Source organism: Phyllobates terribilis, unplaced genomic scaffold (assembly GCF_046119375.1).
Source record: "Phyllobates terribilis strain yellow unplaced genomic scaffold, ASM4611937v1 Scaffold_238__1_contigs__length_3037890, whole genome shotgun sequence".
Lineage (NCBI taxonomy): Eukaryota > Metazoa > Chordata > Amphibia > Anura > Dendrobatidae > Phyllobates > Phyllobates terribilis.
This window is the reverse complement of record NW_027362998.1, coordinates 2817932-2835607: the sequence shown is the minus strand read 5'-3', so window position 1 is coordinate 2835607 and position 17676 is coordinate 2817932. Positions and strand designations below refer to the sequence as shown.

Here is a 17676-nt window from a genome sequence, read left to right as displayed (position 1 = left end):
TCCTATGAGGAACGGTTGCAGGATTTGGGAATGTTTAGCTTGCAAAAAAGAAGACTGAGAGGAGACTTAATAGCTGTCTACAAATATCTCAAGGGCTGTCACATTGTAGAAGGATCATCTTTATTCTCATTTGCACAAGGAAAGACTAGAAGCAATGGGATGAAACTAAATGGGAGGAGACACAGATTAGATATTAGAAAAAACTTTTTGACAGTTAGGGTGATTAATGAGTGGAACAGGCTGCCACGAGAGGTGGTGAGTTCCCCTTCAATGGACGTCTTCAAACAGAGGCTGGACAGACATCTGTCTGAGATGATCTAGTGAATCCTGCTTTCAGCAGGGGGTTGGACCAGATGACCCAGGAGGTCCCTTCCAACTCTACCATTCTATGATTCTATGATTCTAAGGACTGTGGGGCTCTCATACTGAATAGACGGCTGGTGGGGACCATTATACTGACTACTAAGTGGGGGGCTGTGGTGGACTGTAAGAGCCTCTATACTGATTGGGTGTCCTCATTTTGTGTAGCAGGCTGTAGGGGCCCTCATATTGTGTGGGGTCTAGGGGGGGCATCATACTGTGTGGGAGCTTTTATTCTGAGCTACATGGGCACAGAGGAAAACAATTTCATGGTGATGTGTCAGGGATAAGTGAGACCTTTGGTCTATCTGGTTGCAGACTTGAATTGATATCTTGTGTGACAAGAGGAGAAATCGGTACGTTCTGAAGAAAAGCAAAGATATAATGGCAGTCAGTGGGAATCTGGATTCCTTTCAGGGAGCATTGCGAAGATAAAGAGGAGGGTGAGGTTCTTAGCTCAGGTCAGGAGGCCTACTTAAACGGTACCTAGCTTTGCCCAAGGACAGCAGAAGGTCTGGAGACTTAATTACAGGGATAAAACTTTGCTAAGTTGAGCAGCAGGATGAGGTCCTTAGTCAGGCCAGGAGGCCTACTTAAACAGTACAGAACTTTGCCCTGGGGGGAGGGTCAGAAGGACTAATTGAAGGGGAATAAGTTAAGGAAGGATTCCTTATCTTAGACAAACAGGATTTAAACAAAATATTGTCTATACTAGAGAGGAAGCTACAGTGTCACCAAACAGGGACCCCAGTTCTCCTATGGAGAGCTGAAGATGCAGTGCCTCAGCAAGGAGTGTGTGGCCCTCATTGAAAGGACTTTGAGAGTACGAGTGAGGAGTCATACCGATGCACCTCAGCCAGTGAGGTCCTCAAAAATAAACTGGGAGCTGAGAGTAGCTCTGAGGGGCTTTAGCCACACATTATAACTGTATGGTCCCCACAGGAGATGGTAGGCCTTTTGTTTGATGGACTTTTGTAGCTTGTAACACATGTAACCGTAAACTTCTCTGCATAATGCAGAAGAAGCATTCATAAAGTGTTGTTCCTGCTATCCGATGTACATACTTCTCATCAAGTTCTTGTTAAGTAAAGAAAAGTTTATATTTGCAATTTTGTCTCCCTCATTCATCTCCATTATTATTATTATTATTATTTATTATTATAGCTCCATTTATTCCATGGCGCTCTACATGTGAAAGGGGTATACGTAGCAAAAACAATTACAATAATCTTGAACAATACAAGTCAGCGACTGGTACAGGAGGAGAGAGGACCCTGCCCGAGAGGGTTCACAATCTACAAGGGATGGTGAGGATATAGTAGGTGAGGATAGAGCTGGTTGTGCAGCCGTATTGTGGAGCTATGGTTACTGCAGGTTGTAGGCTTGTCGGAAGAGGTGGGTCTTCAGGTTCCTTTTGAAGGTTTCCACGGTAAGTGAGAGTCTGATGTTTTGGGGTAGAGAGTTCCAGAGTAGGGGCGATGCACGGGAGAAATCTTGTATGCGATTGTGGGAAGAGGAGATAAGAGAGGAGTAGAAAAGGAGATCTTGTGAATATCGGAGGTTGCGTTCAGGTAAGTACCGGGAGACTAGCTCACAGATGTATGGAGGAGACAGGTTGTGGATGGCTTTGTATGCCATGGTTAGGGTTTTCATCTGATTATTTTTATTGAGGAAATTTTACAATTATAGGGGAAGGGGAAAAAAGGCAAAAGAAAACAAAAAAACAGTATATATCAAACAAAAAATATATATAGAAAGGGAGGAATGAGAGGAAAAGTTAGGTAAGTGGGGAAGAAAGGGAAACCGGTGAAGGAAGAATATGTAAAGGGAAAGAGGATCAAAGGGTGATATATAGGCCACTAAGAATGCACTTTTACTTCATTTACATTACTAACTTGTATAAGATATAACTGAAAAAAACTATTAAAACAATACATATATACATATATATGATATTCTGGTCCAGTTTGATTTCATATTTTGTATGGGAGAGGCAATGACCTTAGAGGGAAATACTTTGCTCCACAAGTACCATCGGTTATTATAATGCCGAAGTGAATTATTTCTTATCGTAAAAGGTGTTGTGAGTTGAAACTCTATCAATTACATCTTCAATAGATGGTATATTACTTATATTACTAGATTTTCAATTAGTAGCTAATAAAATTTTTAATACTTGTGATATATGAATTATGATATATCTAGACTTAGGTGGAAAGTCGTCTATCTCTATAGATAGCAAAAGCAGATGTGGAGCGAACGGAATGGTTGAATTCGTAATTTTTATTAGTAAATCATGAACATCTTTCCATATTGCTCCAATTTTGGGACAATCCCAAAGATATGATAAACGTTTGCTCTTATTCCACAACCCCTCCAACATAAGTCTGAATGGTCTGCAAAAACCGAATGTAGTCCAGTAAGAGAGTAATACCATCTAGATGTTAGTTGAAAATAGGATTCGTGGAGTGATACATTGATAGTGGAAGTATAAGTATACTTAATTGCTTTTTTGCCATTTCTCTGGAGTAAATTGGATATTTAGATCTTCTTCCCATTTAAGTGAATAAGGTGATTTTACAAAGACTGAGTCTAGGTTACATATAGTATATATTTCTTTTTTGTTTTCCATAGGTTGTGGTTAGTTATGTTTTGTAGTAAAAGAAGAATATTCTTGGGTATAGTGAAAGGAATTTTAAAATGATTACTTAAGTATTTCCTAACCTCTAAGAAGTTATAAAATTCTTCTTCAGGTATATTGTAATCCAATCTTAGAGCTAAGAAGTTGATTATTGAATTTTGCTTGTTATCTTTTAGTAATATTGAAAAATCAGTTATTCCCAATTTTTCCCATTGGAAAATTAGGTAATGCATAATTTAGTATAGAGATTGGCAGTAACTTCAGGGGTATCTCTATTCGAGGTGCCGTAGATCTTTTTATTAATTGTTTCCATGCTAGTATTGTGTCCCTATTCAAGGGGTGAGTTGGAGTAGGTAGTTTAGGATCCAATATTGATGCTAATATTAAAGAGGATAAGGGAGAATTTTTATTAATTGAGATTTCCAAATCTACTCAAGAAATTTTATTAGCTTTTAAACACCAATGTCTGCTTTTCTTTATTAAGTTGATTAGATGGAAAGCCTGTAGATTTGGTAGACCAATTCCATCTCTTAATTTATGTTTTGAGAGAATCTTTTTTGAAATTCTTGGTATATGTAAGACTACATATTTGTTTCTGTAGTTTGGTCAACCATTGGTGGGGCCAAAATAATGGTATAGCCCTTTATATAGAACTAGCTATTGAACCCGTTCTACGCCCAGGTGGGGGCATTTTTTTGGTACATGGTCTCCCATGCTAGTATGTGCTGCCCCCCTCCTGGTATTTCCGCTGCCCCCATCCTGTCTCCACCATCCTATCCTGGTATGCATGTCACCCTCACCCCCAATCCTGGTATGCATGGCACCCCTCACCCCCAATCCTGGTATGCGTGGCACCCCTCATCCCAAATCCTGGAATGCGTGGCACCGCTCACCCCCAATCATGGTATGCGTGGCACCCCTCATCCCCAATCCTGGTATGCGTGGCACCCCTCATCCCCAATCCTGGTATGCGTGGTACTCCTCACCCCTATCCTGGTATGCGGGGTACTCCTCACTCCTATCCTGGTATGTGTGGCACCCCTCACCCCCAATCCTGGTATGCGTGGCACCCCTCACCCCCAATCCTGGTATGCATGGCACCCCTCACCCCCAATTCCAGTATGCATGGCACCCCTCACTCCCAATCCCGATATGCATGGCACCCCTCACCTCCAATCCTGGTATGCATGGAACCCCTCATCCCCAATCTCGGTATGCATGGCACCCCTCATCCTTATCCGGGTATGCATGGTATCCCTCATCCTGGTATGCATGGTGCCCCGCATTCCTATCCTGGTATGTATGGTACCCTTCATCCCTATTCTGGTATGTATGGTACCCCTCATCCCTATTCTGGTATGTATGGCACCCGTCACCCCACCAATCCTGGTATGTATGGCACCCCTCACCCCACCAATACTGGTATGCATGGTCCCCTCACCCCACAATCCTGGTATGCATGGTCCCCTCACCCCCCAATCCTGGTATGCATGGTCCCCCTCACCCCCCAATCCTGGTATGCGTGGTATCCCTCACCACCCAATCCTGGTATGCATGGTACCCCTTAACAACCAATCCTGGTATGCGTGGTACTCCTCACCCCCCAATCCTGGTATGCGTGGTACCCCTTACCCCCCAATCCTGGTATGCATGGTACCCCTTACCCCCCAATCCTGGTATGCATGGTACCCCTTACCCCCCAATCCTGGTATGCATGGTCCCCTCACCCCCCAATCCTGGTATGCATGGTCCCCTCACCCCCCAATCCTGGTATGTGTGGCCCCCTCATCCCTTTCATGTTGTACACACATGCAAAAAAATAAACACTTAGGCTGCATGCCCACGTTGCGGATTACAAGCGTTTTTGCTGCGGATTTTCCGCAGTGGAAACGCTTGTAAAACGCTTGGTAATCCGCATCCCATGGTCCCCAATGAGAATCCGCAAGTTCTATGCCCATGCTGCGTTAAAAAATCCGCAGCATGTTCATTAATTTTGCGTTTCCGCATGCGGAATTGCGTTATATAATGCAATAAAAAACGCAAGGCAATTCCGCATGTCGAAAACGCGTGAAAAACGCGCGATAAACGCTTGCGGAATTCCACATGCATTTTTCCGGGAGAGGACATGCGAAAATGAAGCAGAAATTTTCTGCTTCATTTCCGCAACGTGGGCACATAGCCTTATACTCACCTTTCTTCCCTGTGCTCCTGTGCTGTGTCCTGTTCTGCTGGAGGCCGGGGGAGGAGTGCAGCGCCGGAGCACCGCGCTATCCGGCGCCATTTTGCTGAAGACACACTGCAAATGTGTCTTCAGTAAAATGGCGCCGGATAGCACTACGCACATGCGCTGATCCGACGCCTCACTCCTGCCCCGGTCTCCGGCGAAGAGAGGCGCTGCGGCAACGCTCCCCTGGTCAGGTAAGTATGGCGCCGGAGATCGCGGTATGCGTTCCGTCTCTACGCATACTGCGATCTCCGGTACCATACACACTCCTCTTACCTGTAATGGCTGGATGCCTGCTTCTGTCTGCATGCGCAGTCTATAAAGGCTTCAGACAGAGACACTCATCCCCGGTTATATTATAGATGATTCTACCTAACCAGGAAGTTTCTTTTCCCTTGATATTGTCAATATTTTCCTGGGTTTCTTTGTAAATGTCAGACAGGTTTATATCAATTATTTTATTACCTGGGTTTGTCAATGGTTAGGGTTTTGAACTGGAGTTTCTGGGTAATAGGGAGCCAGTGAAGGGATTGACAGAGAGGAGAGGCCAGGGAATAGCGGGGGGACAGGTTGATTAGTCGAGCAGCAGAGTTTAGGATAGATTGGAGGGGTGCAAGAGTGTTAGAGGGAGGCCACAAAGCAGGAGGTTGCAGTAATCTCCATACTATTTGGTCTAGGCCTGCAAGTATAATGGCAGCATGCAACCTGCAGAGAGTTGGGAGATATGACTCTGCTATATATATATATATATATATATATATATATATAATGTACATACTTTATTATTTTCCTTTTCACATTGAGGGGCCCAATTACAGCTATTGCTGTGGGACCTGTGATTTCTATCTATGCCACTGTGTATAGGATAATAAAGCATAATAAAGTTGTTATGGACATGATTTACCTAACATTGTGCAGTGAGTCTGTTTTCCCCAAAGAGACGGATATTTCTTGTTGCAAGAACTGTGATATTATTTTTCACATTAAACCTTTCCTTAAATTTTTTGAAACTACTGAATAGTGCGATCATACAACATACAAGCCTCTGATGGCTCCGGTGAGTCACTGTACTACTGTAGTGCCGTGTATTATCACTGCCTGTCAGTGTAATACTAACGGCCCCATACACGAGATAAGTGTTGGCTGAACGGTCATTTAGCAGACGGCTATCTCTCCCGACTCCCCCATACACACAAATATTTCAGCTTTCCTGTGGTCTGTATGAGAGAATCGCCTCCAGGCTCCTCTAGGGAAGAACAAATGGATTAGCCTCTGAAATTCAGGATGCCATATCCTTCTCTGAAATAAGTATTGTTAAGGGGGCGCTGGTGGACTCACAACCCTGACCTGCTGCTGATACGGGCAGTGAACCAAAAAGACTGCAAGGGTTTAAATAGTAAATGTATAGAGTATCTGCGCTGGTCCTGGCCTACCAGGACCAGCGCAGATACTCTATACATTTACTACATATCCTTCTCTGCCCTGACATCATCTGTCCGGAGGTCCCCAAATACATTATATAGTCAACCAAATCCCCGAAATCAGTGCTTTCATGCAACTTTCATCTATGGGAGCGTTAAAAGGTAACTTATTGGATGTTGCCTCTGGCTCGGCCTATTAAACTTCTGTACATTGCAGGCCCAGACACCATTATTAGGCATTTAAGTATCGTAGTAACTAGACATCTTCATACTATCGAGTACTTGGGGGGAGGAGGGGCATTGAGCTGAATTCTGTCAAACCTTCTTAGATGCCATGTTTGCTTTTGACAGCAGCAAGTGGTTAAACTGCCAGGGTTTTTGTTGCAGCAGCACCTCTACTATCCCTGCGGTGTACATCTACTGGTGAATCTCACAAAATTAGAATATCATCAAAAAGTTAATTTATTTCAGTTCTTCAATACAAAAAGTGAAACTGATATATTACATAGAGTCATTACAGTCAGAGTGATCTATTTCAAGTGTTTATTTCTGTTAATGTTGATGATTATGGCTTACAGCCAATGAAAACACAAAAGTCATTATCTCAGTAAATTAGAATACTTTATAACAACAGCTTGAAAAATGTTTTTAAAATCCAAAATGTTGGACTACTGAAATGGTTGTTCAGTAAATGCACTCAATACTTGGTCTGGGCTCCTTTTGCATCAATTACTGCATCAATGCGGCGTGGCATGGAGGCGATCAGCCTGTGGCACTGCTGAGGTATCATGGAAGTCCAGGTTGCTTTGATAGCAGCCTTCAACTCTTCTGCATTGTTGGGTCTGGTGTCTCTCATCTTCCTCTTGACACAGTACCCCATGGATTCCCTATGGGGTTATGGTCAGGCAAGTTTGCTGGCCAATCAAGCACAGTGATACTGTTGTTTTTAAACCAGGTATTGGTACTTTTGGCAGTGTGGACAGGTGCCAAGCCCTGCTGGAGAATGAAATTTCCATCTCTCAAAAGCTTGTCGGCAGAGGGAAGCATGAAGTGCTCTAAAATTTCCTGGTAGACAGCTGCGCTGACTTTGGTCTTGATAAAACACAGTGGACCTCCACCAGCAGATGACATGGCTCCCCAAACCATCACTGATTGTGGAAAATTTGCACTAGACCTCAAGCAGCTTGAATTGTGTGCCTCTCCACTCTTCCTCCAGACTCTGGGACCTTGATTTCCAAATGAAAATTGAACTCTGGGACCTTGCGGAGTGTGTCAATGACAGCCTTCTGGACATCTGTCAAGTCAGCAGTTTTCCCCATGATTGTGGAGCCTACTAAAACAGACTAATGGACCTTTTAAAACGCTTAGGAAGCCTTTGCAGGTGATTTTTGTTAATTATTTTAATTTACTGAGATAATGACTGTTGTGTTTTCATTGGCTGTAAGTAGTGTTGAGCGAGTATGTTCTGTTAACCCTTTCGCCGAGTACACTCAGGCCGAGCTCCGAGTATTTATAGCTGCTCGGTGATATGCTTGAATCCCTCCCGTGTGCATGATTTGCGACTGTTTGACAGTTTTATTACATGGGAGGAATGTCTATTTCTTACACATTCCTCTCATGTAATAAAGCTGTCAAACAGTTGCAAATCATGCACACGGGAGTGATTCAAGCATATCACCGAGCAGCTGTAAATACTCGGAGCTCGGCCCGAGCATACTCGGACAGAACATACTCGCTCAACACTAGCTGGAAGCCATAATCATCAACATTAACAGAAATAAACACTTGAAATAGATCACTCTGTTTGTAATGACTCTATATAATATATGAGTTTCACTTTTTGTATTGAAGAACTGAAATAAATTAACTTTTTGATAGTCTAATTTTGTGATATATTCTGATGCCCAAAATAGTTAATTTTTTTTAACCCCTTTAAAGCCCAAGACGTACTAATACGTATCTGCGCCCTGGAACTTAAGAGCCACATACGTATTAGTACGTCATGGTTATCGTGCAAGCACACAGGCTGTGCGGGCACGATCACCGCCGGGTGTCAGCTGATTGTCACAATTGACAGCCGGTGCTATGTGTTAGAAGCGGTCCCTTACTGCTCCCCGCACATTAACCACCACAATGCTGCTATCGAATTCGATCGCAGCATTGTGGAGGTGATCGCGATACTCACCTCTCCTGCCGGCGTCCAAAGCAGTCTGCCGTGGCTTCCTGGATGTTGCCATGATGACCGGATGTCATCATGACAACATCCGGGTCACCAGACAGCAGGAAGATACTTTGGTCATGCGCAGTGCATGACCAAAGTATCTTCTGCATTTGCAGCGCTGACAGCCTGTATAGCACAGGGATGGTGCTCCATACCTATGCTATACAGGCGATCAGAATAAAAAAAGTGAAAATCTCATAGTGGGACAAAGAATAAAAGTAAAAAAAAGTGTTAAAAAACGGAAAAAAAAATTGTAAAAATATAAAACAAAATTTAAAAAAATAATCCACCAAAAGGAAAAATATAATGTACCCATCAATAAATAGTATTATAAAAAAAACAATAAAAGTACACATATTTAGTATCGCTGCATCTGGAACCACCTGACCTATGAAACTGTCCCACTAGTTAACCCCTTTAGTGAACATGGTAAAAAAAAAAAAAAAGAAGCAAAAAACAATGCTTTATCATCATACTGCCAACGAAAAAATGGAATAACATGCGATCAAAAAGACGAATATAAATAAAAACGGTGCCACTGAAAACATCATCTTGTCCCGCAAAAAAAAAAGCCGCCATACAGCTCCATCAGCCGAAAAATAAAAAAGTTATAGCTCTCGGAATAAAGTGATGCAAAAAAATTTTTTTTCTATAAAATAGCTTTTATTGTGTAAAAGCGCCAAAACATAGAAAAATAAATGTGGTACCGCTGTAAACGTACTGACCCGAAGAATAAAACTACGTTATCAATGTTACCACATGCGGAACAGAATAAAAAAATGGAAAAAAAACAATTCCTGAATTGTCGCTTTTTGTTTATTCTGCCTCCCAAAAATCGAAATCGAAAGCGATCAAAAAATGTCACATGCTTGAAAATGGCACCAATAAAAACGTCAACTCATCCCGCAAAAAAACAAGCCGTCACATGACTCTGTCGGCCAAAATATGGAAAAATTATAGCTCTCAAAAAATTGCGATGCAAAAACTAGATTTTGCAAAAAAATGCGTCTTTTAGTGTGTGACAGCTGTCAATCATAAATACCCGATATGAATCTGGTATCGCTGTAATCGCACCGCCCTGAAGAATAAAGTCGTCTAATCACTTTTACTGTAAGAGGAACGGTGTGAAAAATAAACTCTAGGGTTAGGGTTGTGCTAGGGTTAGGGTTAGGCGTTAGGGTTGGGGTTAGGGTTAGAGTTGGGCTAGGGTTAGGGTTGGGATTTTTTTCAAAAGTAAAAAAAAAAGATTATGATATGGCGACTAATGTTGAACGCAAGTGCTCGCTACTTGAGTTTGCATCGGGTGCTCGGATATGCACTGAGTATCGCGGGTGCTCAAGTGACATGATTGAGTCTCTGCCCCATATTCTTTGCAACCAAAAAATCCTTGCGGGGATTGCCTGCCATGCACGAGCGATCCTCACATGTTTTTTTGGGTGGCTAATAACCGTGAAACATGTGGGCGGGGAGTCGAGCATGTCACTCGAGCACCCGCGATACATGGTGCATAACTAAGTACCCGATGCAAACTCAAGTAGTGAGCACTTGCGCTCAAGACTAATGACAACTTATTCAATATGATAACATTAGGTCATCAAATTCTGTGTCGTACCTCTGGGTTCAAAATGTTCACTTTACCCCTTGATAAAATCCTTCAGGTGTGTAGTTTCCAAAATGGGATCACTTGTGGGGGGGGGGGGGGTTTCCACTATTTAGGCACATCAGGGGTTCTCCAACCGCGACATGGCGTCCGCTTTCGATTCCAGCCAATTTTGCGTTTAAAAAGTCACACAGTGCTCCTTCCCTTCTGAACTCTGCCGTGCGCCCAAACACTGTATTTTCCCCACATATGGGGTATTGGTGTACTCAGGAGAAATTGCACAAAGGTTTTTGGGGTCCATTTTCTCCTCTTACCTTTGTGAAAATAAAAAAATTGGGGCTAAAACGTCATTTTTGATACATCTAGATAAGTTCCCTGATGGGTCTAGTTTCCAAAATGGTGTCACTTCTGGGGGGTTTCCACTGTTTAGGCACATCAGGGGCACATCCGCTAATTATTTAAGCAAATTTTACATTCAAAAAGTCAAATGGTGCTCCTTCCCTTCCGAACTGTGCCGTATGCCCAACGCAGTGGTTTTCCCCCACATATGGGGTATAGACGTACTCAGGAGAAACTTCACAACAAGTTGCATGGTGCAATTTCTCCTGGTACCCTTATGAAAATGCAAAACTGGGGCTGAAAAACATTTTTGTAGGAAAAATGTGAAAATTTTATTTTTACGACTCCATGTTATAAACTTCTGTGAAGCACCGGGGGGTTCAAGGTGCTCACCACACATCTAGATAAGTTCCCTGAGGGGTCTAGTTGCCAAAATGGTGTCACTTGTGGGGGGTTTCCACTGTTTAAGCACATCAGGGGCTCTCCAAACGCAACATGGCGTCCGCTAATTATTCAAGCAAATTTTACAATCGAAAAGTCAAATGACGCTCCTTCCCTTCCGAACCCTGCCGTGAGCCCAAACAGTGGTTTTCCCTCACAAATGGGGTATCTGCTTACTCAGGAGAAATTGCACAACAAATTTTTTTCCTGTTGCCCCTGCGAAAATAAAAAAAATTGGGTCTAAAGTAACATTTTTGAGAAAAAAGTTAAATGTTAATTAAATGTTAATTTTTTTCTTCCACGTTCCAAAAATTCCTGTGAAGCATCTGAAGGGTTAATAAAGTTTTTGAATGCGGTTTTGAGCACGTTGGGGGTGCAGTTTTTAGAATGGTGTCACTTTTGGGTATTTTCTGTCATAAAGACCCCTCAAAGTGACTTCAAATGTGATGTGGTCCCTAAAAAAATGGTTTTGTAAATTTTGTTGGAAAAATTAGAAATCGCTGGTCAACTTTTAACTCTTATAGCTCCCTAATAAAAAAAAAAAATTGGTTCCAAAATTGTGCTGATGTAAAGTAGACATGTGGGAAATGTTATTTATTAACTATTTTGTGTGACATCTCTCTGACTTAAGGGCATAAAATTTTGAAAATTTCAAAAATTTCTAAACTTCCGCCAAATTTCCATCTTTTTCACAAATAAACGCAAGTGATATCAAAGAAATTTTTACTACAATCATGAAGTACAATATGTCACGAAAAAACAATCTCTGAATCAGGGGGGTCCGTTGAAGCGTTCCAGAGTAATTACCTCATAAAGTGACAGTGGTCAGAATTGTAGAAATTGGCCTGGTCATTAACGTGCAAACCACCTTGGGGGGTAAACGAGTTAAACAAACGTTTAATGTTTTCAAAAATGATAAAATGTGTCTAATGCTTTTTGCATGTTTTTTCTTTTTGAAAGAATTGTCGGTGCCACTTTTCTTTTGAAACATTTTAATTTCTGCTTTTTTTCTAGTGTTTTTCTTGTAATATAGGAAAGCTTAAGGCCAGAAATAAACTCCATAAATACTGTACATGGAGACTTTAGTGTCAAATAATTTCTGTCTGCAGTATTTGTGCAAACAAAAAAACTCTTATAAAAGCCTCAAACTTCTGTGTGTGAATCAGACATGAGATCTAACATGATAGAAGATTACAGTCTGGGGAAGATGGGAAACATTTATATAGACGGCCGGTGGAGATGTAGTCAGTGATGGACTCTGGCTAACTATGTTTCTACAGCCGTAGTAGAAGATGAAGATGTCGTCCTCATCATGAAGTAATTATTTCTCATGTCACGTGTAATGAATATCTCCTGCAGTATTGCTAATGCCGATTCCAGTGTCGGTAAATGAGTTGAGAATTAACATTATGGAAGATAAGTCTATGAGAAACGTATTCAACTGCAGACTCTGAAGAAGAAACTGCTTGTTATCTGTGACCTAAAATATATAGGTTTTATTTGTAGTTGTAAAGAAGAAAATTAAATACTTTAAATAATAAATCTCCTGTTTCCCCTATTATCTCCAGTAATTGTATCATTACACAGGATTTTTATGTTACATTGGCTCATCATCTTCTCATTCAGGTATTTACAATATCAGATCCACGCAGTGAAGATCTTCTATATAAGAGAATTTTCCTGATTTACCCATCAAATATGGATATGGATAGAAATAAGATGGCGGAGAGGATATTACACTTTGCCCTTGAAATCATCTTCCGACTTACTGGAGAGGTGAGAGATTCTGATGACATCACATTACATCATTCTTATAATTTCTGTAAAGCACTGTGGAATTAATGGCGCTATATAAGTGAGTACCGTATTTTTCGGACTATAAGATGCACTTTTTTCCTCCAAAATTTTGTAGGAAAGTGGTGGGTGCGTCTTATAGTCCGATATACATAAATACTGTGGCTGCAGGTGGTGGAGGATGTGGGGGGAGCAACAGCAGCAGAGTAGCAGAGCACATGAAGCATCAGCCGCATGCTGCAGCCTACACTGTACCAGCTAAAGAAAATGAATATTCACTGATCCCCATGCCCAGTATTCCTGAATTCATGAATATTCATGGACTTTAATAGTCTACAGTGTGCGTGCTACTAGGGAGAATGAATGGTGACTGCTCCCCACACACACAGTCCCAGCGTGGGGAGCAGTGACTATTCTGGCACAGCTGATCACTGTGTGAGGGCGCATAGCAGGGACGCCATGCGCGGTTCACACAGTGAGAACCCTGTCGGCAGCAGAGTTGGACGCAGCGCTGGAGGAGAGATGAGGTGAGCATGATTGTTTCTTTTTTTGTATGCAGCGTGACAGGGATCAGGGGAGGCCATACATACAGGGTTGAAGGGTGCAATACATACTATGATGAGGGATGACGGGGGCCATACATACCAGGATGGGGGATGAAGGCTACCATGCATACCAGGATGGGGAATTGGGGTGCCATGCATACCAGGATGGTGAATTGGGGTGCCATGCATATCAGGATGGGGATGAGGGCCACATATTACAGGAAGGAGGGGGCCATATACACATGTGGTCAAAATTTTTGGTACCCCTCGTTTAATGAAAGAAATACCCACAATGGTCACAGAAATAACTTGAATCTGACAAAATTAATAATAAATTAAAAATCGATGAAAATGAACAAATGAAAGTCAGTCATTGCTTTTCAACCCTGCTTCCACAGAATAAAAAAAAAAAATTAAACTCATGAAATAGGCCTGGACAGAAATGATGGCACCCCTGAAAATAATGTGACAAAAGGACATGTTAAATCAAGTTGTGTCCACTAATTAGCATCACAGATGTCTACAATCTTGTAATCAGTCAGTGGGCCTGCATATAGGGCTACAGATACTCACTGTGCTGTTTGGTGACATGGTGTGGACCAAACTCTGTTACGGATTCGGGTGGTGGAACCTCTGTGCTGCGGTGCAAGGAGGGAACAGAGAGGCGTAACTAGGTATCAACTCAGACTGACCAAGCTCGTACGGCGGCTCAATCGACTCCGTGACCAGGGAAGGACCAAGAAGAGGGACCAGGTGCTACTCTGGGCCAGAACTTGTATGAGACCAGGTGACTCCCACGGGTCAGAAGGCAGGGACTGACCAGTATAGTAGATGGGCACAGCAGGCAGGCTGGCGGGTGATCCAGGTAGACGGACTGCCAGACACGGCAGGTAACAAGCAGGAGCCTCCAGGTAGGCACGGCAGGTAACAAGCAGGAACCTCCAGGTAGGCACGGCAGGTAACAAGCAGGAACCTCCAGGTAGGCATGGCAGGTAGCAAGCAGGAGCCTCCAGGTAGGCTGGCTGGTAGGCACGGCAGGTGCTACCAGGTAAGCAAGCGGGTTGGCAGGCACGGCAGGTAACAAGAAGGAGCCTCCAGGTAGGCTGGCTGGTAGGCACGGCAGGTAACGGGCAGGTGCTTCCAGGTAAGCAGGCGGGCAGAGCCCATAGACTGACTGGCGGACTGAACGGAAGACAGACTGTTGGGCTGGAGAGTAGTCAGGCTGGCGGACTGGACTGGTAGTCAGGCTGGCGGACTGGACTGGTAGTCAGGCAGGCAGCGGAACCTGAGGGCTGAAGCAGAGGTAAGTACACAATGCTACAACTTTGCTCGGGCAAAGTGCCTTATATATGGGAGGTCCTCTGGCCATTGGCCGGGGACTCCTTAGGAGGGCGCACTCGGCCCCTTTAAGAAGGAGGGAGCGTGCGTGCCCTAAGCACAGTGCCCGGGAAGCTGCGTGCGCCGGCAGCCGCAGGAGTGCCGGAGGACGCTGGGCGGGGATCGTGGCGGAAAGAGGGACGGCATCTCTACCTGTCAGGGGGCAGAGACGTCGATACTACACACTCAACATGGACCAGAGGAAGCAAAGGAAAGAGTTGTCTCAGGAGATTAGAAAGAAAATTATAGACAAGCATGTTAAAGGCAAAGGCTATAAGACCATCTCGAAGCAGCTTGATGTTCCTGTGACTACAGTTGCACATATTATTCAGAAATTTAAGATCTATGGGACTGTAGCCAATCTCCCTGGATGTGGCCGCAGAAGGAAAATTGATGACAAATCAAAGAGACGGATAATACGAATGGCAACAAAAGAGCTCAGAATAACTTCTAAAAAGATTAAAGGTGAACTTCAAGCTCAAGGAACATCAGTGTCAGATCGCACCATCCGTCATTGTTTGATCCAAAGTGGACATCATGGGAGACGACCAAGGAGAACACCATTGTTGAAAAAAAATCACAAAAAAGCCAGACTGGAATTTGCCAAACTACATGTTGACAAGCCACAAAGCCTCTGGGAGAATGTCCTATGGACAGATGAGACGAAAATGGAAGTTTTTGGCAAGGCACATCAGCTCTATGTTCACAGATGGAAAAATGAAGCATATCAAGAAAAGAACAATTTCCCTACTGTGAAACATGGAAGAGGCTCTGTTATGTTCTGGGGCTGCTTTTCTGACACATGGTGTCTTGAATTTGTGCATGGTACAATGAAATCTCAAGACTATATCAAGGGATTCTAGAGAGAAATGTGCTGCCCAGTGTTAGAAAGCCTCGTCTCAGTCGCAGGTCATGGGTCTTGCAACAGAATAATGACCCAAAACACACAGCTAAAAACACCCAAGAATGGCTAAGAGGAAAGCATTGGACTATTCTGAAGTGGCCTTCTATGAGCCCTCACCTTAATCCTATTGAGCATCTTTGGAAAGAGCTGAAACATGGCGTCTGGAAAAGGCAACCTTCAAACACAAGATAGCTGGAGCAGTTTGCTCATGAGGAGTGGACCAAAATACCTGTCGAGATGTAGAAGTCTCATTGACAGTTACAGGAATCTTTTGATTGCAGTGATTGCCTCAAAAGGTTGTTCAACAAAATATTAAGTTAAGAAGAACCATCATTTCTGTCCAGGCCGATTTCATGAGTTTAATTTTTTAAACATTTCCGTGGAAGCAGAAAAGCAATGTCTGACTTTCATTTGTTCATTTTCATAGATTTTTAATTTATTATTACTTTTGTCAGATTCAAGTTATTTCTGTGACCATTGTGGGTTTTTCTTTCATTAAATGAGGGGTACTAACAATTATTACCTGTCTCCATAACCAGGATTACACAGTAGTGAAGAAGACCTCTAGTGAGCACTGTCAGGACCCTGTGTCTGAGGGATGGGGAAGACCCCTGAGCCCAATCACAGGGCCTCCACCTCATCCCCTGATGCATGAGGACATCAATAACCAGAAGATCCTAGAACTCACCTACAAGATGATTGAGCTGCTGACTGGAGAGGTGACACTGCTGGGAATGCTGGGACATTATACAGTAAAGCTATGAAGGTATCAGGGGGATGACGGTATCATTGTATATGTCAGGTTCCTATAAGGTGTCAGGATGTCGCCATCTATTTCTCCATGGAGGAGTGGGAGTATTTAGAAGGACACAAAGATCTGTACAAGGACGTCATGATGGAGGTTCCCCAGCCCCTCACATCACCAGGTAATAGACAGGACTAAATACACACGGCCTATAATTATCTGTATGTAAAGAATAAATTCAGTCCCTGTATGTGTTTCCTCCAGATCTATCCAGTAAGAGGACAACACCAGAGAGATGTCCCCGTTCTCTTCTTCCACAGGACTGTAAACAAGAAGATCCCAATGTTCCTCAGGATCATCAGGTAGAGAGAAGGTGTCATGTGATCTCTATAATATGTAGATGGCTGTGAAGGTCTTGTGTTCAGTCTTGTTTTATCCACCAATATTATATGTTTTATACTTGGGTAAAGAGGACAGTGGAAATGGCAGGATTAGAGTTGATCGTAGATGTGACTTCTCCATCTGTCTGTGACTTTTACAATATTTGTTTCAGGGTAAAGATGTGACGCATATTAATACTACAGAGACATATGTGAGGGGTGATGAGTGGTGTAAAGAGGAGATTCAAACATATGACTACCCAGGTGAGTAGTGACCACTAAATGTAGAGAAGTTACCAATTATTCTCAGTCACAGGCTGTAGTTGCTTTATCATTGGTGCAGGGTCTGCTGTATCACAATCGTGTGATCACCATTTTGCCTCTGGATCACAACATTCTCCTCCACCCAAAACTTTTCAAATGACTTTGGGTATTTAAAGCCCTTTTCTATTGAACTTGCAACATGGACAATCCACCTACACTCTGGGATTAGAAGACTCTGAACGTTACCTGCCCAGATCTGTAATTTCAAAAATCAAATGTCAGCATAGGTAGAATGTGCTGACAAATTAGAAAATCACTTGAAGAGAAATTATGATTGGCCTCTTAGAGAAAGTGAATTGTAATGATGCTGTTGACTTCTTAGAACCCTGATATCTTATTGGATGAATCTACCTTCTCTCC

General features: G+C 42.9%; 1 protein-coding gene across 1 annotated transcript in view; it reads left to right on the top strand.

The window, feature by feature from the left end:
- LOC141217344 (uncharacterized) overlaps positions 1-17676 on the top strand; it is a 76704-nt gene that overhangs the window by 18717 nt on the left and 40311 nt on the right. The window contains exons 2-6 of the mRNA XM_073665768.1: positions 12874-13023; positions 16407-16586; positions 16670-16793; positions 16877-16974; positions 17166-17256. Of these exons, the coding sequence (XP_073521869.1) occupies positions 12946-13023; positions 16407-16586; positions 16670-16793; positions 16877-16974; positions 17166-17256 (571 nt within the window). The 5' untranslated portion in view covers positions 12874-12945. The remainder of the gene's footprint in view (positions 1-12873; positions 13024-16406; positions 16587-16669; positions 16794-16876; positions 16975-17165; positions 17257-17676) is intronic.